This window comes from Camponotus vicinus, unplaced genomic scaffold (genome assembly GCF_025532165.1).
Source record: "Camponotus vicinus isolate PSW18456_S1 unplaced genomic scaffold, iyCamVici1.0 SCAF_1, whole genome shotgun sequence".
Taxonomy (NCBI): Eukaryota; Metazoa; Arthropoda; class Insecta; order Hymenoptera; family Formicidae; genus Camponotus; species Camponotus vicinus.
In genome coordinates, this window is record NW_028141945.1 from 17,091,700 (window position 1) to 17,116,518 (window position 24,819).

At 37.5% G+C, this 24,819-nt stretch overlaps 1 protein-coding gene across 8 annotated transcripts in view; it reads left to right on the top strand.

Moving 5' to 3' along the window:
- Positions 1–17,716, top strand: part of Kr (krueppel) — an 88,709-nt gene extending 70,993 nt beyond the window's left edge. For 5 of the 8 annotated variants that reach the window (XM_083109769.1, XM_083109766.1, XM_083109773.1 and 2 more), the window contains 4 exons: positions 4,794–5,532; positions 5,714–6,499; positions 14,630–14,947; positions 15,238–17,716. In XM_083109769.1, coding sequence (XP_082965895.1) covers positions 4,794–5,532; positions 5,714–6,446 — 1,472 coding nt within the window. In that variant the 3' untranslated portion in view covers positions 6,447–6,499; positions 14,630–14,947; positions 15,238–17,716. Of the gene's footprint in view, positions 1–4,788; positions 5,533–5,713; positions 12,843–14,629; positions 14,948–15,237 lie in introns of those variants that run through there. The other 3 variants (XM_083109772.1, XM_083109768.1, XM_083109767.1) reach the window with 3 other exon arrangements.
- Positions 17,717–24,819: the final 7,103 nt, after the last annotated feature.

Consider the following 24,819-nt stretch of genomic DNA (forward strand, 5'->3'; position numbering starts at 1 on the left):
AAATTTGCAAGTTTATTTGTTAGTCAGATTTTACAATGTTAAAAAAATTGTAAAAAATTGCACATCATCAAACTTTTAATAAGAGACCTTTTAATCAAGATTTGCTAAAAAATTGCAAACTAAAAGAAGAAGCGGTTCATCTATTTTGTGTATTTATTCTGCTAATTACTTGCTGCAGACAACGGTCGTTCACTGGCGATTCTGTTTATTTTTGCATCCTTTTTTTTTTATCGATCGATGTACCTTATACGCGATGTTATATATGATACTTGCGAAGACTTTCCAGACTCGATGTATCGCCGCGTACAATTTATATCGACCGCTTTTAAAATATTGACAGCTGCAGCGAACTTTTGCAAAAAGCTCGCCATCGCACACATGGAACTGTCGATATTGCACAAGCGGTAGTTTAGCAAACATAGAATAACAAATGTACACGCTCCCGCGAATGCATCTCGCGAATATCGCGAAATGAGAAACTGCTCGAGGAACATGAGCATAATACAATCAAAGTGAACATTGAAATATCGTTAATGGAGGATAATCATAAATGTAGAAAATCTAATTAATTTCTATTTTCCATTTCTTCTCAAAATTAAAAAAAAAACCGTGCGATTAACCACTCATTTTTGGACCTTGCAAGTACATTTCATTTTTTTACATACTTTACATATATCTCATTCCTCCCTTTTTCTCCCTCTCTCTCATTTTTTCTTGCTCACGAGTCTCAGCGATTGTTCGTCCCCTGTCTCCTCCTTTACCTTTATTTATCTCTTTTCCTCTTGGAGGAAAAAGTGCGCTCTCCGCACGCATCAACCCCTATCCTTAAAGATCATGGTCACAGGTTCACTCTGTGTCTCTCTTGAATCTCCCCTTCTACGTTTCCTCGCGCGCTTGCTCTTTCTACGCAACAACATCTCTTTCACCCTCTACTTCGTTTTTCTTTTCTCTCTCGCCCGACTGCCCACTGTCATTCCTTTCTTGTCCCTCCCTTTTACTCTTCCCCGCCTGTTTCTCCCTTTCTTGCTTTCCCTTCTATACTCCATCTTCTGTACGCGCGCTAACCCGCGCCCCAGCGAAGAACGTTTCGGCGACTCGCGCATCCGGGGTTGCGATTCGAGAGGGTAGCGCGCCACGATACTTGGTGGGGGACGAGAAGGAGAGAGTAGTGGGGTTGACCGGGACATGCAGGGGTGGGGGCATATTTGACTATACTAGTGAGCCGCACGTCGGTTGTCACTTAGTGTTGGGTTAGGTCAGCCCAGAGTAGACATCGTCGACCGACATTGTCGGTTAATCTTGTGATCGGAGTTCCACTCCGCTTGTTTATACGCTAGTAGATAGTGATCGAATAATAGATATATTTACGGGACATTTTCGCGGTGGTATCGGCCAGTTGTCGGTCTTATCGTACATTGGACGTTTCCAGTCGGAGTAAGTTTATCGTGTAAATTGTAGAAAAAAATATTCTTCTTTTCCAGACAGAAAAAAGGGGGAAATAATCGAGCATAACGATTGTTATAGACTTATATTTTAGCACCTCATTAATCGCGTCGCGTGATACTTTGCGTTTTCTTCTCCGTATTTTATCGTCGCAAGTGATCATATTGTGCTCGGCAAGAGTGGATGGAGTATCAAAGTGAAGAAAGCTCGTCGCATGGATTGTAGCATGGCATTGTCCTATTTGCAAGGGACGCATATATACGCAGGTATTTTTATTAACGATTTATACGTATGAGCGCGAACGACGAAGCATCAAAGGATAAAAATTCGTAAAACTCGTAGCTTCAAAAATTAACACGGTTAATAAATTTTTCTATTGCATATTCTTCGTATTCTTATGTTTCTCATATATGTAATATTTTAATATTATATTCGTATATTTAAATTATAATATATTATTAAATACATATATTTATTTCTTCTTTTTTTTGAGAGGGTTAATTAATTTTCCTCTCTTTTAATATTACTTTTACGCTGGTTCTTCTATGTTTAATCATTAACATTTCTGCAACAAATTCTAGATCTATTAATTCTTATCATGTTGAAACTTATCTCTGATAAAATTCAATGAAAAATATATTCGTCATATGAGATATTAAAATTCTGTCATATTAATCTCGAGAATTATGTTTGTCTTTTTTTTATTCTCATCCAGCAATTTTACGAATATTGATTTCTAATAAATGTAAAAATGTAGATGGCATATTTAGGCTTTAACATAGAGAACGAGAGAGAAAGAGAGAAAGAAAGAGAGGAAATTACAAGGCAAGGGAGCGATTTCATAGTTTCTTAAGAGCCAAGCACGCGACTTCTGGCGCGTCGCCAAAATCTAAAAGCGCCTACGACGCATGTACATTGTGACACATTGTAAACATCGATAAGCTTCAAAGAGACTAGCGAAATCGCTTGACGAAAAATGCTAAGACAGTAATATCGCAAAAAATAAAGCTTGCTGTGATTACTTCGGAATGCTCGGCACGCTATTATCTCGACTCTCTCATAATTCTAGAAACCGCGAGCGATCTTTTCAATTCATTATATCACACTTCAAGATGTCCTTGATGAATGAGGATCCTAACCATTATATTGATATTTATGAACATTACATTAATTTTAACGGAGTCGCATAAAGTATTATAATGTCTTTACGACATCTCTCTCGGTTTTAGTTGAAAGCTATATAAATCGAAAGGCTTCTAACTCTCTAAACGTCACCGTTAGAAAAGGTTTAAGAAAGGTAACTTATGTGTAACTTATGAGTTTCTTGTGACTTATGAGTTTTAAAGAAAAAAACAAGACCCTAATAAAATTACCGTTTGCAATAAAGCATTTTGAGCTTAAAAAATAGTTTTCCATTACTCTAAGCGTTCACAAGACTTTTCTTTTCGACTACTAGTTGACCTTAACAGTTTAAGACCCAGTTTAATAACCATAAAAAAAGGATTGTTGTATAAAAAAATATTTTACATTTTTAAGTACAAACGCATAAATACTTAGCTGTTTATTACTTTGTTTTTGTCTGTATTTATTACCTATAAATATTTTATTTGATCAGTTTTTTCTCTATTGCAAACACGTGCAAGTGCAAGTGTGTCGACAGATTACTTCAAGTCATTTCAAAATAAAGTTGGATGGTAAAATACAGAGATATAGATTAATTCACAACGATCTAACTTCTAATAAGGTTTCCAGGAGAAAGGACTCGGGTAAAACTACAAGGGTTGCGACCAATTAGGGGGGTAGATGCGAGCGGAGGCGGTACTCTTCTCGTCGCGTTGCCAAGAAACGGCGGTCGTAAGCTGTAAGGATCTTGGTTGCCGTTAAGAGAATTTTGGGGTAGAGAAAAGAGAGCATAAGAAGAAGCAGACGCATCTTTATTGATTGAACGATGCTCTCTCTCTCTCTCTCTCTTTCTTTCTCTTTTTCTTTGATTCTCTAAATAATCCATTAATTAGCCGACGGTGATCGAATATGAAACTTCGACTTAATGAAACTTATTGTTTCAAATCAACCTCGTTAAGAAAGCCTTTTCTAAATTGTTTGAATATTCCATTTTAATAATCAACCAAATGCTCATTAAAGTGTGTTTCAATCGCGTATAATAATCTTCACATGGCATTTGAAAGTATTGTAGTATCGAGTTCTTAAATATTAACTATTAAAGTGGTCTTATATTATGTTCTAATAAGTATTCCAAAAATATTACGTTTTAATACGTATTTCAAGAATAAAATCTTTAAAAATTACAAAATTAAAAATTACATTGCGTTCCATACAATTCTAAAAAAAAAAACTCACAGCAGGTTGTGTATTCAATACACATGATAGTGCTTAATGCTTGCTCAATCATAAAATGGCGTATACATTTATCAAAAAAATATATTTCATGAAGTAATTAAATGTGTATAAAAATTTGTGTAATCGTAATAATGTAATATATATAGAAAAAATATAATGTGAAAATATAGAAGTCTCTAAGATTAGCAGTTCAAATATTTAAATGTAATATATTTTTTTATCTGTTTATATAATTTTTGATATACATATTACACATTTACAAATACACGAATATGTACAACAAATTTTAATTAATTTTCTCTCTCTCTCTCTCTCTCTCTCTTTCTCTCATTTTCTTTCTTTTTCTCTCTTTTTAAACATACATATTGTTTACCAGACATTATCTATTAAAAGATAAAGAAACTGATATAGTAATGACTAATATCTTTATCGATTGAAATGCAACATTTCGATGAAAATGAAATGTTCGTTGATAAAGTCATTAGTCCAAAATCGAAGAGACAGTACACGCGTACGTAGATAGCCAGAGTCTTATGAATGAACTCTCGTATACGAGAGTGTGAGTGAATGGAGGAGGATCCAATAACCTCACGTGCGAGCGACATGTGTGGGAGGGTACGTCAGAAGTGGTAGGGAAGAGAGAAATAGAGGGAGAGAGTAAAGGAAAAAAAAAATAAAGAGAAGGAGTGTTAATCGGAAGATAAAGCGCAAGGAAGATATTACAACTCATAGGTTATACAAATAATTTTCTTATACATTTTATCTGCTTAATTATGGCCTCGAATTTCACCAAAGTATTCTAACTATAATGATGCGTTAGGAAATATCATCAATATATCAATTATACCGCGTTTATATTCATGAAACACGTAATGAAATACATAAACTTGTTTTTATTGTAGTTAAATATTAAGCATTTTAAGTATTAAATGTGTCAAGTATTACGTGCAACTTCATCAACTAACGCTGTTTAATTCTTTTATTGAGTTCAGGATTCCTGATCAATCAACACCTGAGCATGATGCAGGACGCCGAACAACAACAACCGTTCAACAATGTATCGCTATATCCGGAACCGATATCAAGATCAGTAGCAAGATTATCGGTACTGAATCAGGACTTTCTCACTACTCAAGCCCTGTTAAAGGCGGGACTTCCGTTGCATGGCTTGGCCGCTTCATCGTTCTTCAATCAGAATCTCTTCGTTGACCCGCGAGATTGGCAAAGACAGCAGTCGATCGGATCCCCGCCGCCCTCCTCCGTTCATCTATCGCCTGTAGTATCGCCGGCTCTCAGCACTTCTAGCAATTCCACATCTCAGCGCATCAGCATTACCGCTGCCAGCGGCAGCATCAATGGTGACGACGAGGATAATAATCACAATAATAATAACAACAATGTGCCGGGCAACAAGAAAGGGGGCAGGAAGAAGAGAAAACCAATACAGAACCAACCATTGAACACAGAAACCGTTGAACCACCAATCGTTGACCAACAAAACGCCTTGCAAAATGAAGTCGAACTCAACATCGAACCACCTCCAACTCCAACTGTTAATTCCGAGGCAGGATCTCCAACCGTCAGTCCTGAGGCAGGAGAGAAGAAGAACAAGAAACAAAATTTTGTTTGCTCTGTGTGCCAGAGAGGTTTTGGTTATAAGCATGTGCTGCAGAACCATGAACGCACTCACACTGGCGAGAAACCTTTCCAATGTCCAGTGTGCCATAAAAGGTGAGTTTCTCGCGATTAATCGCAGATCTTGTTTTTCTTAATTATAATGGGGAGAGAACAACTTCTTTAAGAGAAGGATTATCAGTGTAAATAAAATTCATTCGAAGAAAAGATATTCTTCGTGTTACGATATTAAAATTAAATCGTAGAATTCAACCTATAAAATTTTTCAATCTTGCAGATTTACTCGGGACCATCATTTGAAAACACACATGCGACTTCACACAGGCGAAAAACCTTACTGCTGCAAATTCTGCCAGCGGCGATTCGTCCAGGTCGCGAATCTCCGGCGTCACGTGCGAGTACACACGGGCGAGCGCCCGTATCTTTGCAGGCACTGCAATAACCGTTTCAGCGACTCGAATCAGTTGAAGGCTCACGTAATGGTGCACAACGGTGAGAAACCGTACGAATGCGAAAACTGCCATGGACGATTCAGAAGACGACACCATCTGCATCAACACAGATGCAACGGCGATAGTAATGGCGGCGATGAAGCGCAAGACTTCGAAACCGAACCGGACGAGAACGACGATATCGATATCGAGGAGCAGGAGGAACAGGAGAATATCTCGCACTCCGCTCAGGAAATTCTCAGGAGGCCGACTCGTCGTGGATTATCTAGAGTCGACATCGCCGCGCAGATATTGAATCTACCCGGACCTTCGAGCGCTCAACCTCCCGTGCCGTCGATCGTTCTACCCGAGCAAACCGAGCCCGAGGATCTATCCATGTCCAGGTTACGCAGACATTACTCCAACAGCAGCAACGATTCGTCGCTGAGCCATAGCCTCAGCAAAGATAGCAGTCCCGAACAAGAGGATGAAAAGTACGAGGCCAACTTGTTCCTGAGACATACTCGTACCGCGTCAAAACGCCAATCCTCATCGCGACAACCAAGGAGCAACCCTTAACGCCAATCAAGTGGAGCATCAGCATCCTAGTGGAGTTTCAACGGTAGAGAAAGGTATCCTGTAATCGCTTTCCCGTATCTACCTCTTATTGTACCATTAAATTTTGAAATTTGGGCGATGATCACGATTCTCCAATTTGCTGAACTATAAATATATAGAATAAATTTATTCACGCGATTTTAAACAATTCTTTTTGCGATTGCTAAAATAAATCGCATAAATATATAAAACTAAAAATCTTTAAGAATCAACGGAAATGCGCGAGACAAAGCAAGAATACGTAATAGTCGAACTATACCTGCGCTTGTCTTTCTGTTCCTACAAAATGGTCGGCACAGTCAAAAGATAGATGAAGGTCTATAGATATTAACTCCTTTGAGGGACGGTACCCCCATCGGGTTAAGCAGACTAGAAAATCTTGATCATGTCGTCCAGTGTCCGAGTCGATTTAAAATTCAAGCCGATCTCCACCTCCATTACTTCCCACAGCTTCGTCCTGATCGCAGAGAATAAGATACTCGCATAATCGAGATGCTTCTCCGATTTCCGCCTGCTATCCTTCGGACGCGCGCAGCCGGCCCCGTCAACAATCCCTTTCAAAGAGTCCTAGTTTTTTATACTAGTTGGCCTCCTCTCAGCCGGTGCGCGTCTTTCGCGCGAACCAGTTTTTCGCGCGATACATCGGGTCGCGCTAAAAATTTTGCCGATTACCGGTCTCGTTTCCTCGAGAGAGATCTTCGCGCCGCATCTCCTCGGGATCCTTTGCTACTCAATGTTCGCCTGATTTATGTAAGCACAGTGGTATGCAGATTTCTCATTCTGACCGCTGACTCAAGGCCATCTAGACCTTATTGTTTGGTCCGTTTCGGTTACGCATTTCTAGAGCAATATTCCTACACTCCCATTTCCCAATTCCCCTTTAGCTTCTTCCGATGCGGCGATGAAGCACGAATGCCTCGAGTTATAAACTTCACCATGTCTTTGCGCTCCGTTGGATAAAACGGGAAGGAGGAAAAAAGGAAAACAGAAGGTCTACATATTGCATGAATATCATTCGAAATACTGGGTAGGCCAAATTGCCCTCGTTTATCTTGTGACTGTTTCGTTCGACCGTTTTATAAAGAAAGAACGACAAGCGCAGGTATAGATCGACTATGGCGTCTTTCTGCGTTGTCTCATATTTTTGCTGGCTTAAAAAGTATTTTATATATTTATGCAATTTATTTAGCAGTTTATGTAGCAAAAAAGATTGTTTAAAATTGCGCGATGTCTAAAATAGAATTTAGTATAATTCGAACTATTCCTTATTTTTTTCTTAGATTCTTAATTTTTATATTTCTTATAATCTTTATTTTTTTTTCTTTTTAATATCCGCTCTTAAGACTTAAGTCTTTTTATTGAGAGCTTTTTTTTACGAAATATTACAAGGAAGTAATTTAATTCAAAACAATTATTAAATTTGTTTTTTTTGAACATTTTTTACGCGTTATAAATTTTGTGGCAAGCATCATGCCGTGAGTTTCTTTGTAACATGCCTGTTATACTTTCTCCACATACTTTTAAAATGACATTGAGCTCAGCAACGATATTTATTGGTCGTTTGCGTTGAACCCCATTAAAGTCATTTTTATATCCTGCTCTTATTTTTGTTCCGCTCTCCTATGCGCGCATCTTTTAAGACTTTTATGAAACTGTTGTCTCTCTATGAGACACACGAAACAAACGAAATGGGAACGAATCCCTAAAGCGTAGTTGTCTTTTTTGAAAACCAAACTAACACAAAAAAATACGAGATATAAAAACGAAATAAATTATATGCAAGTTTTTTCCGTTAAAAACATAATTAAGCGGGAGAAATTGCATTTTTGATAATAATGTAGACACAACTTTCGTTTTATGCATAGAAAAGAGAGATGAAAGTAGAGCAGTAGTACTGATAGATGTATGTGCAAAAAAAACTCATTGCATGACACAAAATTTATAATGCATAAAAATATTCGAGAAGACAACAAATGGTAGTTGATTTTGATTACGTTTTTTCTCATTTCGTAATGAGAAATCTTGATAAAATCACCAAGATATATCTCATCTATAGAAACGAGGAAATTTTTTCTACGAAATATATTCATTATCTCAGTATAATTTTGGGACATGAACAGTTTGGAAATTTATCGAAATAGTGTTATATACGCAACCATTCACAACAATTGTTAAGTATCCATTAAGTTAATTGTTAAGTACCCATCGAATCTTACTGACAGATACTTCAGATTTCGCGAACGCTCGAAAGCTATAAAATCAATAATCTAATCCTTATCTCTGCTAAATCCAATGATAGCTTCGGGATATTTTCAAGTTCTCGAGTTTATTATATACAGAAATATCTTTCAATCATTTTTAAATCAAAAATCGTATAAACATTTTACAAATTTTCGCGCATCTTTTTCTTCCTTCGACAAATAACAAATGTACGTTTAAATATGTGACAAAAGGCCTCCGCAATTTTTTACGTTACAAGTAATGTGAATAATTGTTTTTCTCAATTAAACTGCAACGAAATAAAATTTCGGAGCAAAACCCGCTCTCAAAAGAGACTCCATTCGATTAATCGCGACTCTCTTTCGCGCGCTTAGCGCTCGACAAAGTCGTCTCTTCGTTCCGTCGCTAGCCGTCGAGAATGAGACCGGTTTTCGCCTCGCGATTGTCGCAAACTGGCCACAAGTAAAATCGTTAAGCGTTCTCAGTCACGACACTTAACCGTACATTCGAAAATCTGTCACCTACCGAAAGAAAAAAAGAGATAAAGGCGCGCGAGACTCTTACGTTTGTGAATTCAGTCCGATCCTCTATTCGGAGAAAGGGAGAGAATAATTGTCCTTATGTACAATAAACTACAAGGAATTCGAAGTAAGATCTGCCTTTCTATCAAAGCCTTCTGGTGGTGAAAATATTCCTATGATATTATTCTCGCAACAGATACAGAGATAACAATTAAATTATTAATTTGTAGCATTCGGGCATAACATTCGCGAAATCTGAACGAATCCGTAAGATTTGATGATTAATAATTATCATAAAAATTAAATATCGTTTTGTAAGATTTTAAACTACAAAGAAACAAAAGAAAAAAAATAGTAGACCTGTATAAGCAGAAACATAAGTGTTCAGGATTAATATTTTTTAATTTTAGAAATTTGTAGGGATTGATATATCGCAAGGTACTCTTGCATTCGATTTTACTGTGTAAAGCGTATGTAAAGTACTGAATTCGTATCCCAAAATTAAACTGAGATAATGATATATTTTGTCGAAGGTTTCCTCTCTGCGGTTTTCTCTCAGGTTTTCTCTACATATTCTGGAATTGCCATTATAATTTCTTCAATTCGGTAACACACATAGAACGCGAACAACGTCGAACAAAATTAGAATAATGCGATATTCGGTTTTACCTCTTGATCAATCATTATAACTTGCGAACCGGAATTGATTGCGTTGTTCTTGGACACGACGTGACTGCGATTTTTGCGCACGTGTTTCCATCGTCGCGAAAAATTGATATTGCCGGACGGCAAATTTGCACGCGTTCGAATTTACGCGCAACGCGATTGGCTGCACGAAATTATATACAGATGTCAATTTAATTACATGTAATAAACATGTACGAAAAGATATACATAGATACATTTTATCGGGTTTAAAGCGATTGGTATACGGAGAGATATAATTATCAGGACATAATTTTGTCTCTTTGATAACTTTATGGTGTCTGATATAATTCAAAAGTTGTTTCGACTCTTTGGTTTACCTTGCGTCATTATTTGCTTGGTAATTCGTCGTTATTTTTACTTTCGTTCAGCATACAGCACATTCTGTATGCTTTATCTGTTAGACAGATGCAAGATATCTTACATGTTTTGGATTCTAGAATTTAACTAGAAAGTCTAACATAATTAAATCGGTTCGCAAAATATAATTATTGATCAAGAAATAAAACCGTATAATAGATAAAATTATAGTAATAATTTTAGTTTTAATTTGACGTCGATTACGTTCCATGTATTATCGAATTGAAGGAATTTTATGGCAATTGAACCATATGTTATCCGATTCCTATACGAATATATACTTGCGCGATATCGAATACAAGAGTACCTTGAGATATATCGATTTCTGAAGGTTCCTACAATTAAAGATGGTTAGTTCCTAATGCTGTTTGTAACTTATGTTCCTGTCCAGTCTTGTTTATGCAAGGCTGTTGTTTTTTTCTTTTTTTTTATTTCTTTGTAAGCGATAGTTATATAATGATGAAAATTGAGCTATTGATGAGGCAAAGAACTACGCGTCGTTATACTTATATTAATGCATAGAGTTATCGCTTGTCCCATCGTAATTATTATCGTTGTTGTCCCCTTATTCTTAACGTGCAAAATATGCATATTGCATACATACATACATATATTATATATTTGTGTCGACTAGTTGTAACGTACTAATACGACGCGCGTTTGAATTGAGATTGCGTTGGACGGATGAGGATCGACGGAACATAAAATTAAAGTAAAATAAAAAATAAGAACACAAATATATACGATACGCTACAAGGAAGCGGAACTTTAACAACAATTTTTGACTGAAGAATTAGAATATTAAATTTGATAAAAAAAAAACACTATGATTGGAGTATTCGAAAATATTTAGACATTTGGATTATTCAGAAAAATATAAAAAATATAAAAAAGTAAATATAAAAAAGTAAATATAAAAATTAAAAAAGGATATAAAATATAAAGGAGATTATTTTTGTTTTTTTTATGAATTTTTCATCGATACGTTATGGTGAAACTACAACTTAATTTCGATGATTCTATAAAATCTCTGACGACTTTATAGAATCAGTAGATATTTTAGTGCGAATGAGAGAAAAGAATTAAAAATTCTTTCGTATAGTTACGTGGGATTTTATAAATGTTCTCTTTCATTCGATATTATAATATCAATTGTTTAGTTTTCACTAATAAGATTGATAAAGTTGTGAATTTTATAAAAGAAGAAGTCACCAATAAATATGAATTTGATTGAAAATGTCTAGCATACGTACTAACATAATTAACAATTTTACAGAAAATTAATAAACATCAATTAATCACTTTAAAAAATTTTCAGTTTCTTTTTTTTAATTACTTTGATCATTGCATATAATATACTGTCATTATACTTATTACAGTGTAAACTTTAGTATATATTTTTCTATTCCTCACATTTTATAATATCTCAATTTTTTCACCAAAAGAATGATTAATTGATCGAACTCTATTGAAAGAGAGAAATTTTATATAATCAGTTTTATAGAATTTCTACCATAATACAACGTCGATCGTCGACCGTACTCCGTATCCCAATCGTTCAAGCTCGACGAAATGTACCTATTATAATTATGTATACTTGTTCGTATATTTACATGTAATTAAGTTGATATCTATATATAATTTTGTACAGCCAATCGCGGTGCGCGCGAATTCGAGCGAATTCGCCACTTGACAGTGCCAATTTTTCCGCGATGGCGGAAATATGCCCGTAAAAATACAGCCATGTCGCATCCGCTCGAGTTCGCATCCTTCTCGCGCACGAAAGAACGAGACACGGTACAAATGCAAGACCTTACGCCTACGATAAAATGAATAAACACGGTCTCACGAAATAATAGATAATAATGTCGGTACATTATTTAGCGAAGTGTATCAACCACACTTGGCGCACTTGATTGTTTATCGCGAACAATCGTTTGCTCGTTTGCGTATTATCGGTAATCGTTGTTGGCAATTCTCACAGAATCGGGAGCCCTCGACAACGATTCCGTATATCAATATTAATGTCGGGTACAATGTCGTTTAACGCTTGTTACGCAATGTACAGCGCGAATAACAGATGAAGTGGCACTGAACGTATACTATGAAACTGACACTACCTCACCAGACACCTAATATATCTCAACCACAAGACTGATTTTAAATAATATTCCTATAAATAAGATAAAAAGAGAGATAATAGGCAAGAAGAAGAATAAAAAAAGAGAGTGACGAATTGCGAATATTATAGAGAGAGGTATATCATTCGTACAAATATGATATAAATCGTTTTGTAAGTAATTTGCGCGTCTAGGTAATAAAATACTAATTGTAATATTATCATTATTATTGCATTGCTGCCAACTTTGAATTCCTATTGTGAATAAGAGAAAGAATCGACGAGAGAAGAATTCTTTGTATTGTAAGTGTTTATTCGTAACTTCATGCCCCGATCTTTGCAATCACGCATTAATAAACGATTATCGAATGTTCCATGAATTGACTGCTCTGTCAGACTATTTTTATTATTAAATCTCACTGTTTAATCGTTCTCGAGTCTCGTTATTCGGCACCTGCCCTGCACACGATATAAGAATTTAGATTTTATTATACCATATTCTCTCTAACACAAATAATTTAACGAATTATAATTCGGAGAGTAAATTTATATATCAAATATATATATATATATATATATATATATATATATATATATTTAACACAGATATAATTTACAGGTCCATAATTTAGGACACATTATTTAATTTAAGAGAATTGTTATAGTATCTCACAAATAATTTAGAAATGATTTTAATGTCGGGAGGTTAAATTGAATAGAATTTATATTTCAATTTATTTCGAAACCCTATTTTATCACGAATTTATTCTAATTTTATTATTTAATTTTAGATTATTGAATATAATTATCTATCAAACTCCAGGAGAAAATGCTCCATTCACGAGGATTTCATATTTCAAAATTTTATGGATTTGTCGAAGTCATCCATAAAACATTATCACTAGGGTGATTGTTATATTTCCCGATGGGCCATCGCACTGAAATTGGGATAAAGTGTCGCGGATGCAAGCACAAAAGCGATAATATTTTCGCGACTCATCCGAGGTTGCATCATGGATTCGCTCGTTGATTCAGAAAACGCAGAGAAGAGACATCGCGGGATCGACGAAAAGGGGGCCAAGGGGGATGCCTGGAGGGGCATACATGCTGAAAAACTGTTTCCCTCCACCCTCCCCGGCGCGTTTCCTCCCCGATTTAGGAGGACCAATGCGACCTGCATTCAGCTGTGCCATTCGGGCCACCGAGTTTCCAAAATCTAGGATTCCATACACGCGCGATCGAGCGACGGCTGAAGCTGCAGGCGTCGCCGAAGGGCTGAAGAGAGGGGTGGCGCGACCGTGGCACAGTGACACATTATGCCGTAATATGGGGGCACGTGGCAGATGCAGCGGATCGAGTCGACTGAATCGTCCGAATTCATAGATCGGCAGCAGTCTCTTGAGACTCCCCCTGCGTATTTTAATTTTATATTTATTCTTTTTAACCTTTTTATTTACCAGGAATCTTACCAAGAATCTTACCAGGAATTATATCAAGAGTTAACTTATAAGATTTATTTGATCACATATTTTGCAGACGTTCGTAGAATAGATTTTTATTTCTATAAATTCGATATTTATATCAACTCTAACAGATTTAGAATTTAAAGATACTGATTTAAATATCGATATTTATTATTTTTAGTATTAGATAGCTTCTTATATCAATATTAGATAGTTTCTTATACCAATATTAGATAGCTTCTTATACCAATATTTTTGCGTTATACATACATATATTTTATTTTTTTTCATTGTAAAACGGATTATTTAATAAGTTCTAAAGTAGGTTGTAAAGTAAGTTACTTAATGAGTTATAAGGAACATTAATAAGGAACATTTATTTGATTATTTGGCAAATATTCGCAGAATAATTCGACATTTTTGAATTTAATATAAATATTAAATTCATAAAGATTGATATAAACATCAATATTCATTATTTCTAATATGATATGAATATTAGAATATTAGAATATTAGTCGCTTATATAGAATTTTTCTGCTTATGTATGTTTCATTATTTGTTCTTATGTTATACGAATATTATATATGAATATTACATAATTATAAAATTTACTCCCAATAAGTGTTTTTTTTTTAATTTTATTATTTGCTGCTCATAACATTTCCAAGCATGAAATATTCGCAATATAATTTCAATTTTTAATTCTTGCTTCTTAACGCGCAATATGCTTATACCAGAACTGCTGTTTCTTAGTTTATGCAGGAGAAACGAACGAAAGGTAAAAATAAGATACTAAATTCAAAGCAAAGAATCAAGGGGAATCGTCGTTGTACTCGTTGCACAACATTGCGGGCGTACGAGTTTACTCCCGCAGCATTGGCTCTATTGTCAAAAACTATGCCAACACGTCAAGAAAGTCTGGCAGCACGCGACAAAGCGGACGGAGCGAACGCCGTGCGTTTCTCTCGTGGCATTGAGTGCCACGTTGAGCTGTTTTGGGGTCAGAATCCGGGAAAACGCGCGGGGTCCTCGGGATCTATACGTCGCTACCTGAAGTACCGCTACAAATAGGTAAACATACACAAATTCGATTGTGATCATCCCCGCGTGTAATGGCGCGTTTAATTCCGCGACGCGGGGCTTATATCTCTCACGAAAGCTGCAAGATAAACTACAACGACATTCGAAAGTTCATTTTATTTATATTATTCTTTATTATTCTTATTAAAAAAAATCTCACTTATATATTCGATAAATTCCCATAATAAGGAGATACGTCCCCACTTTACTTGCACGTATACGAATCCGTAAAAATGATGTGAAAATTTACTAAATCACGCTTTGTCTTTGATGCATTTCAGATTTTATATCAACAGTGATGATTATCATTTTTGTCGAGATGTCAATTATTTGTGCCCGAGACAATTGCGTTATAAATATCAAGATCGAGACTTGCCTGTGAACATCGATGAGGACAACCGCATATGATGATGAGTGTCCCGTAATACAACACAATGAGCGTATCATAAATTTTCGTTGCCACGATCCGAACGAAGACGAAACGGAAAAATAATGGCGTCGTGTGCCACGCCACGCGTTTCTGAAAAGCGAAAAGGATGCAGGCGGGAAGGAAAAGAGAGAGAGAGAGGGTGGTAGGGGGGGTAGCACGTTCCCCCTTTTCCGCTTTTGCCTCAGCGTTCCTTGTTTTTTGTCTTTCTGGTAAAAAAAAGCTCCTTTATGGAGGCAAAGCGCGCGTGCTACCACGGAGAAGGAAAGCTGAAAGGGATCCTAGACTGCCACCACACCACCCGGGGACCTTAGGTGGCCCCTGTCGGTTGACAATGCGCCAATCCGACGGTGCGTCCCAAGAAACGCGATACCATTTACCGGTGAAACCCAAAATTACGTGAAATCCACGACGGGGTGTACGATGCGTCCTCGTCTATGTAAAGGGTGACTCACCTGGGGGGGTGGGCTGTTGTACGCCGGTTTTAGCGAAGAGCACATATGCGATCGTGCCACGAACGTCTAAAGTTATTTAATCCTATAAATGTACATATGTGTTAATTCAAAGCTTGTCTTTCTGAAGAAGCGGTTTTTGCTCGACAATATCGTCGAGTATGTGATTTTATACAAAGATAAAATTATAAGGTAAAAATTAAATGAACTTTTGTAGGGACTTAAATTCTATTGATTGTTACCTGTTGTATAACGAGTTTCGATTCTAGAATATTTTCGTCTATATCCAAATGTTTAGATTTGCGATTACTTGTGAAAAGCACCGACTCCGAGGACGAATTAGCGTGTCGGTCGAGCGTTAGTTGTTGGTGAGAAATATGACATATAGAAGACAAGCGCGATGAGAGAGAGAAACGTTGCGAGACTAATCTCCGCGATCTGTATTCTGTTCCTCAGATATATAAATATATATACTTATAACACAATATTATCATTTTATTTTATTTTATTTTAACACCGCACAATAAATATTGTCGATCGAGTCACGCCGATTTCGTCATAGCTCTATCACGTATCTTGCTTTTATCCCGCATCCTGTAAACTCCAAAGAGAAAGCAATCTATATATAAACGGTTTATCAGTTTATGGAAACCAGCTATTCTCGTCAACATATGTCAAGACCAGGAAAGAATCGTCAACTCATTTCCGATATTACTGCCGCGGACATTCGATGTCATTTATCTTATTTCAAATACGAAAGATACGAGAAATTCAGCTTCCTATCTCCCTTCCTGTCGATAAAAAAATCGTCTTTCCCGGTCTCTTCTGGCGAGCCAGGTATTTGCGGAAGTATCGGAGAAGCGCAGCTCAAAATTCGGCCGACCACACGGCGCCCCGTAATATATTTCCAACTCCAAACTCGTTTTCCACAGATCGGGGGGGAAAGGAACGGACAATAAGCTCACCCGTGTGGCCAGCTCTCGAGTCCTAATTATACAGCACACGCCAAATAAATGGGCCCTCGTTCCTCGAAACACCGTTGGCTCTCGAGACACGACTGCTCGATTCTCGCGGCGCGCGTCCATCGGATCAAGGCGCCATATGGCGAATCCTTTTGCCACTGCTTAAAAAATCGCTAGGTATTAAACCCGGCGTTCGTCGAAAAATTTTTCGTCGCGGAGAAGCAGCAGGTGCTTTCGACGACGAAGGCGGCGGATCTCTAAAAGCAGCCCTATTATGTTTGTTTATTAAAAAATAATCATAGGGACAGAGAGAGAGACAGGTTTCACTTTTTTTGCTTTTTACGATGATCTCTAAATTCTAGTTTACACTAAAGATGCTTCAATCTTGACAGATACCCACGATTAATAAATTTTACCGCGAAATATTGACGCGAAATAGAAACGTACTCCGTTCATACAAATGCATACTAAATATCTTAATAGCGATCGATTTAAATGTGTCGTCGCAGGACACTTTCATCCGAGACTATTCCGGTTTTCACCTGCTTTCCTCTATCTTTACGTCTACGCGTGACTTATCGGCCCGTCATCTTATCCCGCTAATGCTCGGCGAAACTCACCTTTCCGAGTGACAGGTGCCACGAAAATAGTTAGTAGTCTTTCGAGATCGACCGAAACGCGGAACATTAAATGAATTCGTTCGTGAGTGGTCGACCGTAAAATGGTCGGACCAAATATATCCCGAGAACTTCTCTCTCTCTCTCTTCAAAGGGGGCTAATAATATACGAAATGAACGCTTCTCTAAAATGCATCGGCATCTTGATAATCCTGTTGTAGCTGTTTATATTGACGCGTTTCCCTGAGACGGAAATAGCACATAAATATTGCATGAAGTAATAATTTATACTCGAGATCAACGATTGATGCAATTTTACATTTATTCCAATATACTTTATATATTTTAATAAATCATAAAATTTTATATATTTTAATATAAATAATATAATTAATATAATTAATAAAATTTTATGTTTCTATAAAATTGATACATTTTATCTTTAAACAAATTGCACTGCAATTGCAACAAAGATAGAAATTATTACATTTTGATTTAAAAGTGTAAGTAAAATATACGTTCGATCGTTTATCTGCCTCTCTGATCTTTTATTGATGGACAAGAAAATTAATATGACAAACTATAGCTATAGTTCTAAAATACACGCACCTGATAAGTCACTCTGTACATTATCACGCATCGTATTTCATACAATGTACTTTATAAATTTTTTATGATAAAAAGACTATAATTTTAATAGTTAGCGACGGTCATATCAAACTGTCTACAGGATTATCGATCGACTTTCTTTATACTTGTGTAGAGAGGTTGTCGTGATGCTAAGATATCGATGATTCTGCGGCACCGAGTTGAACTACCTCGAAGAACAGCCTCCTAAACGCAAGAGAAGTGCAACGAGTTAGCTAAGCAGTCACGTATCCACAAAAAGTGGCATCGGTTGCCACTAGGTTAGACGTAAAAGTAATCCCTGCCGTCGTAAAGAGAAAGATTCGAACGATCCGAGGGTTCGGCGCGCTTAGGTGACATCGGCGGGCAGGGGGTCGCCGAGCCCCACGGGGCCCACCCCCGTAAGAGCAACCCCTACCGATTGTAACATCACTATGCCGACACCGACGCGCTTTAAGGAGCATTTTTCGCTCAAAAGAGTACCGTTACGTGAAAGCGATGAAAACGGCCTTGTCCGGAGTCTTAGCGAGTTTATCGAACATCCGCGTGAAAGACACCTCGGTCATTTCATTTCAGTTTGTTTAAGGTTTGGAAAAAATTTGTTACACAGGAGGAAATATCATGTTACTTTCCTCTTGGCTACAAATACATATATACATAAATCGCTTTTTATATTTATATTATATCTTTATTATATTACTCTTTAATTGTTTCATTTTTACTTTTATTAGAATCCAGAATTTTAACTCTATATATATATATTTTTTTTTAAATTTATTTTTAGACTCAACATCGACTTTATTCGAATACCTTTGAAATAATGACGATACTGGGACCGTTGACTTTAATTTAATTTATTTCACTGCTGTAAGAAAAGATTTTGCAGAAAATTTTTTAAAACTCTATTTTTCTTAGTCATGAATAGTCACGACTGCGAAAATAGAAAAAGGAAACATCAGTTTTATATATTACATTTTTATTTGCATCGTCTGATCTTGATCTTTGTCTTTCTCTTTGTATCGTCCTTAACCCACTCTTAGCGGACCTGTTATCGCGAGTATTAAACGGATTCCAGGCTACGGGAATGGCAAAAGGGTATTATTAGAGGGATCCGGTCAAAGGGAATGCAAAGGAATAAGAAGGCGGACGAGGAGCTGGAGGGGCGCTACGCCGAGAGCATATTCCGGAAGAAACCGTGGCCGAGCCTCTGAAATATGCATCGACTTACTAGCCGGAGAGTGGTATTCCAAAGTACTACCGACCCTTTTCCAAGAATATACGAGCGTACGATCGGAGCTTCATATTTCCTGATTTGGGGGTGAATTTAACTCTGGCCTGATATCGTCTGCGCAGAAAGGACATGTATCTACCTATCTACATTTCGTATCTGTCTACATATATTGCGGATCGTCGCGTACAAAGACCCGCATGTATCTCGGAAGGAAATGCAGATAAAAGATTGAAAGCGACAAAGTTTTCCTATACGTCTTCATATCTCGGTGGTAACAAGCAGCAAAACATATGCTCAGCTATCGAAAGCGTAAGTTTGACTTATGCGATCTTGATCGATCCCAAAATTGAGATCCAATTTTTCAAAGCTTACTAAATCTCGAGACCCCGTTAAATTGAAGTCTACTTGAAATTAATTAAAAAAATTAATTTAAGAGAAGGAGCTTATTTTCAACTCTTGAGCAGCCGGTTCAAGAGTTCTCTTCGGTGACTGGATCTTTTCGGTGAGAGTAAATCGACCGGAGATTAGACCGAGATGTAATCTAGATACACTTGATGTACACGTGCGCGTTTCGACATACATACGTCTCGCGATTCTTTTAACGAGAATCTTCGCAAGACGTTATACCGTTTTTCCTTGTAATCTACTCAGGCTCGCGAGGGATGATTCGGACCAACGGATTTCTACGTACGAACGAACAGACGGACGGATGGACGGACGGACGGACGGACGGACGGACGGACGAACGAACCGACGAACGAACGAACGAATGAACGAGCGGACGGGGTAGAGAGTTGCTATAGAAACACTAATTCCGTCTCTGTCGCACCCGCGCCACGCCGCGGCGATCCCTGCGACCGGGGGAAGAAAAAATAGCGAGGGTGAAAAACCTGGGGGTGACTCAAATAAAAAAACGGATCAATATTAACTCTTTTTTCAGGGGCGGATGGGCCAACGAGTGGGGATGCTTCGACAACCCCGCCGCGTCCCGTTCTCCCCCGCGTGGCCCTTCGCGCTGCTTCTCTCGATGTCCCTCTGTCTCTCTTGCTCTCCTTCTCTTTAGGTCTTTTTCGCTCGTGTCTCTCGGTCACTTCCTTCTTTCACCCTTCGATTCCATCGTCTCTCCTTTTCTTTCTCTCTCTCTTTCTTCGAGTTTCGTCTACCCCGTTCGACCTTGCGAGCGAGCGACGAATGCTTAAGGAGAAACGCGAAATTAGTTGCTTCGAATCGCTAAGACGCTTTAAATGCATTGCACCTGTTACTTGACGTCGTGCGAAAACTCGAGGGATGGCCTTCACGCGATGTTACGATGCATTGACCTGGTTACTTAAACGAGGGTTCGAATTATTCTGAGCAAATGCATGTCAAAGCGTTGTGTGCGTAAGCAGCACCAAAACAGCGCAAGATGAATGAAGTTAACAGAAGGGTGCATCGCGCGGTTACTTATAAAAGTAATTAACTTAATCAATAATCCGAAATACATATAAGTGCGACGAAAATAATATCTTTATTTAGCAAAAAGGTCGCTTAACAATATTTCCTAATGTCATTTACTCTGGTGCATATATATACTCTGCACTTTTACTATCATATAAATTTCGAGCGATGAGGAATCACGATATAATATAGTGTATCGAGCATCGAGATACTCGACAAAGATTGATGTACCGATATTCATTGGACGAACAACGTACGAGGTCTTAGTAATTTAATATCGATCAGCTTTACACATGTCCCCTATATATATATTTCTGATTAAAACATAAAATTTCAGATATTTTCATTAAAATGTAAAAAATATCATTTTCTTTTCCTTCTTCTTCCTACACAATATTCATATTTATTATTTCTAATGCAATATATATTAATGTAATAGACATTTTATTATTATTTATTTTTTATTATTGTCTAGTAATAATTTTTGGGCAAATATATATATTTTCATATATCTTATATATGTTGCATAGCTCTATGCTCTGAGCTTCTTTACGACAAAAAAGGATTACGCGATCGTGGCCGAGTTTCCCGAAGTCATCGAATGCGTCCTTGACTTCCGGCCGACCCTTTATAACCCTTCTTTACATTCAGTGGCCTCGAAAGTCTACCCTTTCACCCTCCGGAGCCCTCGCTCACAAATATGACCGAAGGAACCCCAAACAAACAGGCATTTCCATGGTTACGCGCAATTACCAGGGTTGACCAACGACTAACTACCTTCCTTTGAGTTTCCACCTTGAGGTTTCGATGCGACATGAGCAAATCGGTCAGGGGTTTCGAAATCGGACAGTGGGGTTCGTAAAAAAAAAAAGAAAAAATATAGAGATGAACGACGACGCGACCCAATATGCAGTAAATTCGCAGAATCGCGAGTGGTCCTGATCTATTTCCTTACTGCTAGTCAGGACCATCCCTTTTATGAATCACATTTATGAGAATGTCGCGGTATTTCGATAAAATCGTCGTATAGAAATGACATATGAATTTTACTTCTTCTCTACCATGCTTGAAAAGATTTTTGTAGGATGGATGTATCAAATATCAGACCGTCATATTTATCGAATAATTATCATCTTTTCACATATCTGAATTCTTGTTATATAATATTTGATATTATATGTATTTTTAGTATTTTTTTATATAATTGAAGCATCACAAAAATCAAACCACCATTTATCATCCTATAACTTTCTCTTAATATTTAATTTAAAAATTAATTAAATTAATTAAATTTTTACACAATTACTATCCCATAAAATTCTACTATATGTGTGCGTTTCTAGAAAATCTTTTTAGAATAAGTATAAATCTATTTGCGTCTATGCCATTATCGCTAATATAAATCCGATTTATTCAATTACATTCCCTTTATGTCTTTGTCAAGTCGACTCAACAATATTTGCGATATAGATAGTGCTAAGTCGTTCTTTTTCATACAACGGACAATAGCGTTCCAGCTCATACGTGCTGAGAGTACCTTTGAATTGTTCGCCCCATATACGTACATACATATAGCTGCCGGGCCGCATAGGAAAAAAAAATCAATGGTATCGATTCCATCGGTACGCACGGACCCATTCAAGTTCAAGGCCAGCAATCGTCCCGAAATCGGTGGTGCTATATATAAACGAGCATACGGCACACACGCACGTTTCAAATTCCAGCCACATGATTCGCGATTTCTATAAAACCGTATGTAAAGCCTCGTGAACTGAATAAAATTTTGATCGCGGTCTTTTCATTAATATTTTCAATAGATAATTTTTGGATCCTATAAATCGGACCATTAAATCCTCGTTAAATTTTGTAAAGATTTGAAATTGATTTCCAAAATTTCAATGTCTCTTTTTATATTTTTTTATATTTGCAGATTATTTCGAACTAAGCAATCCACGAAGGATCTTCGAGAATTCTTATCCCTTGAAAATGCGTATCTCGCGTTCCGCATGAAGATTCGTGCCTTTACGCTTCCTTGTTATACGCGATCACACACGTCAGCCGTCTTGCTTTTTTTATGTAACTTCCAGAACCAGCGCGCGCATTCACAATGGAAGATTTGTATAGCGGATGCTTTATCGTTCGCGGTCGAGCATCACTGACTGATTTGCATAATAGTGGCCGGTACGGCGTCGTGCGAATCGCACGCATGCAGATACCCATAGTTACGGAGATTTATGCAGCGTCTGGTTGTGAATCGCGCATTGCGAGCGAAACGCGCGCAAATCGCACCGCGATTCTCCTGTCGACGTGAAGATCGGGATACAATGAAATATGAAAACAAAGTCGAGAGAATTGAATCTTGAATCTCGAATTGTCGATTTTTTAGATGCACTTGAATGCAATATTCTTCTTCTTGTAATGACAAAATTAAAGATTCTTGTAAAATAATTAGAAATTAATGAAAAATAAGTACCATAGAAATATTTATATAAATGAATATTTAATGGAATTTAAATTTGTATATTTATAATATTCGCTCCTATAATATTTTACTGCTTTATTTAATTCTTCGTATCTCAGCCCAAAGCCGGGGGAAGTCACTCGCGTACTCGAGCGTTCGGAATCTGATTAATTCCAGAGAGAAAAGTAAGCTCGTGGAAGAAATCGATCGTTATTCTGGCATAATTAATGGTATGCAAACGACATAAACGAATCAAGGGAATGATTTATTCTCGCTTGCAATGAGCAGATATAAGGCCAATTTCTTCTCCGCGTTCACGCTCCATAATTTCTAGATTAATTTGGTAATTGTGAACGTACCAATCGTGACCGATCTCATCAAGACGTTTTCCCTTAAGATCGTGATAAATTGCTCATGACAAGTTGGCTCCGATTTAAATTATTCAATTATTCAAATATGTCAATAAATCAATTCGTGCAATTATTAATAGGATCAAAGATCTATATATAAAGAAACTCGCCTAAATCAAAATTTTGATTAGTAAACTATGTCGGTATGCATTTTTCGATTCTTTTTTCCCCATCAAATTAACTTCATTGTCGCGATCTTCTCGACGAAAAGAGAGAGACAGAAAAAAAACGTATGAAAGAAGGTGCGGATACGACGTCGCACGAGACTGTAATTGCCTCTACCGAATTAAATAAAAAAAAGACGGAGTAAGGACAAAGGAGAGGATGGGAGAGGCGAGGAAAGGAAAAAGAGAGAAGACAAGAGGAAGAAGCCGTCGGGACCGTCCTGCGAATCAGACCTTGCTGAATTTCCCTCCCGTTTCCTCATCCCCCGACAACAAAGAAGGGTAGTTGTAGTCGTCGCACCACGCGCCGGCATATCATTACCCCTTCGCCCCTTCGCGCCACCCATCGTCTTCCGCGCCCTCCTACCCTTCTGCCCGTCTCGTCCTCCTTGTCCTCCTTCCCCTCTATCCTCGTCCCGGTCTCTTCACCCTTCCATCTTTTCCGGTAGCAACCCTACGCGCTTCGATTCGCGCGGGGCAGCGATCCCTCCGTCACCCCCGTCGACCCTCGCCGCTTCGCGGTGGGGGCAATATGGCCGCTCTTGCACGCTGGATACATTACGGCCGCGTTGCTTAATTACGCAAGATACTTTTCTCGCGCGTTCGCTCGCCTCCCTTCCCGATCCGAAGACGCTCATCGCTGAAAACGGAAGAGGGTAGCGAGGTCAAGAGGGTGTTCTTCTCCCCCGCTCGCACATACTTTAGTTCTTTTCTCTTTTCCTCTGCGCTCTCCCTCGATGGACAAGGTAAGATGCAACCGTCACGGAGATGCGGCGAAAAATTAACGGGATCTGATCGGAAGTGGAGAAGGAATAGTTGTTCACTCACAGGAGTTAATAGTTAAACTTGTGTTTTTCGATAACGAAATATTTCTGAGTTGACTAATTCGAAAGGCATGAAACTATATCCGCAAGATCTCTTGTGGTAATATTGCGATTTTAAAAAAGATTTGCTTAAAATTATTAGGAGAAGTCTGCTAAGAAATAATTGATAGCGCGCATTGAATTATTAAGAGAACATTTCTTTATTCTTTTACGAATAAGAATAAAGAAATTTACAGTATAGACTAATGTAA